The 2089-nt window shown below is 52.6% G+C and overlaps 1 protein-coding gene across 1 annotated transcript; it reads left to right on the top strand.

Moving 5' to 3' along the window:
* Positions 1 to 226: 226 nt before the first annotated feature.
* On the top strand, positions 227 to 857 carry RNF152 (ring finger protein 152). The gene has a single exon (XM_009955846.2). The coding sequence runs from the start codon at positions 246 to 248 to the stop codon at positions 855 to 857; it is 612 nt and encodes a 203-aa protein (XP_009954148.1). The 5' UTR covers positions 227 to 245.
* Positions 858 to 2089: the final 1232 nt, after the last annotated feature.

Raw genomic sequence — 2089 nt, 5'->3', positions numbered from 1 at the left:
TCTTCTGACCAACCTGTTCCTTCACATTTTTCTGTTTGTTTCAGGTACTGAAAGGTTCAGGCTGGAGGTTTTCCTGTGCTCTCCATAGCCCCCGCCAGGCGCTGACCTGAGGAGAAGCAGCAGCGGGAAGGTGGGTGCTGCCCTGAGGAAAAGCAGTGGTGGGAAGGTGGGTGCTGCCCCTCGGCTGTGGGGCGCGAGGGCGAGGCTCATCACGAGGCCTGCCGTGCCTCCCTGCACCGGCTGCCATGGAGACCCTGTCCCAGGACTCTCTGCTGGAGTGCCAGATTTGCTTCAACTACTACAGCCCCCGGCGGCGGCCGAAGCTGCTGGACTGCAAGCACACCTGCTGCTCAGTGTGCCTGCAGCAGATGAGGACCAGCCAGAAGGACCTGCGTTGCCCCTGGTGCCGCGGGATCACCAAGCTGCCGCCGGGGTACTCTGTGTCGCAGCTGCCTGATGACCCTGAGGTGATCGCCGTCATTGCAATCCCCCACACCTCGGAGCACACCCCCGTTTTCATCAGACTCCCCAGCAATGGGTGCTACATGCTGCCCTTGCCCCTCTCCAAGGAGAGGGCACTACTGCCAGGAGACATTGGCTGCCGCCTTCTGCCCGGTGGCCAGCAGAAGTCCCTGGCGGTGGTGACAATCCCAGCGGAGCAGCAGCCGCTGCAGGGCGGCCTTCCGGCTGAGGGGGGAGCAGAGGAACCGGACCGCAGAGGCGTTGTGAAAAGCTCCACCTGGTCGGGGGTTTGCACTGTGATCCTGGTGGCCTGTGTCCTGGTCTTTCTCCTGGGCATTGTTCTCCACAACATGTCATGCATTTCCAAGCGTTTCACGGTGATCTCCTGCGGCTGAAGCGGGGAGGGAGGTGTGCTCCCCCGGGGGTTGGGTCGGGGTGGTGGTGGTGGTGGTACCGAGTGAGACAATTCACCGCAGCTTTGCCCAGTGACTGCAGAACTCTGTGCCTGGGGGAGTGGTGCACCGGCTGGCCCCCACTGGTGCAGTGTCGGGCCTCTCGGCAGCGTGCAAAGAAAATCACGTCCTGTGTCTGGTGGCAGCGGCACTGAGGACTGCATGTGTCACCATAATAATTTATCAAAGGGACTGCAACTTACAGTGATTTTTTTATTGTGTTACGAGATTAAAGACACTTATGTAGCTGGTTATACTGTAAAGTATACAGTATGAGCTCTTCTCTAAATGTAGTAGATTAAAATCAAAACTGCTCCATGTAGAATTAAAGGAGAATTGGCGTGCAGCTCTGTACAAGGTGGTCAATACCAGTCCACACATGCGTTATTTTTTAATGGGGGGAGGGAGACAGACTTGTAAAACCAAGAAATCATTTAGCTGGTAAGGCATTTTATATGTTTTAAACTGCACATTAATTAAACCAAGTTAGGGAGTTGTACAATAGTTTTTAAAAGGAAACATTTGACAAGCAATTGTTTCATTCTGTGGTCTCTGTGTTTTGCGCCTCTGTTTTCCCCCATTTTTTTCAACTACAGGGAAATGGCACTTCCAGCATCTTTTATTTGAAGGTGCTCCCAAGCAGGGAAGCAAAGTGGGCTAGGAGGAATACCTAAAAATGCAGCCAAAACACTTCTGTCTAACAGCTTCATGTGAAGAGTGGCTTTGAATGGTACACATGGGACATACTGTTTTACCTCCAATCTGGCAGGAAAGCCTCCTGACAACCTGGCCTTCATAGCCATTAGTGAAGAAATGGGTCATGAGAAGTCTTAGGACTCCTCCTGCAAGGATGTGATAGCAAATTGCTTTTGTTTTCCTGGAGGTTGGGTTTTCTTAATTGGTTTTAAAGAATTTAGACCTATTTTGCCTCCTTCTTTCCTAGAAATGCAACTGTGCACCCATGGGTGGTATGACACGGGAATTGCTCTAAGGAAGCCTCACCATCCCAACTGAGACCAAGGACCCTTATATGCAGTCATCTAGAAAGGGGCAGTGACATAGCTGGGAGGAGGACCCAGGCCAGCCTAATCCTCTACTGGGTGGGTTACCCCCTTAAACCACTGTGGTTGTCCTGGTGTCAAAATGTCTGGGTGAGCATAATGGTGCCTTTTCAC

This window comes from Leptosomus discolor, chromosome 8 (assembly GCF_034619465.1).
Source record: "Leptosomus discolor isolate bLepDis1 chromosome 8, bLepDis1.hap2, whole genome shotgun sequence".
NCBI classification, from domain to species: domain Eukaryota; kingdom Metazoa; phylum Chordata; class Aves; order Leptosomiformes; family Leptosomidae; genus Leptosomus; species Leptosomus discolor.
This window is presented reverse-complemented; position numbering and strand designations above follow the sequence as displayed.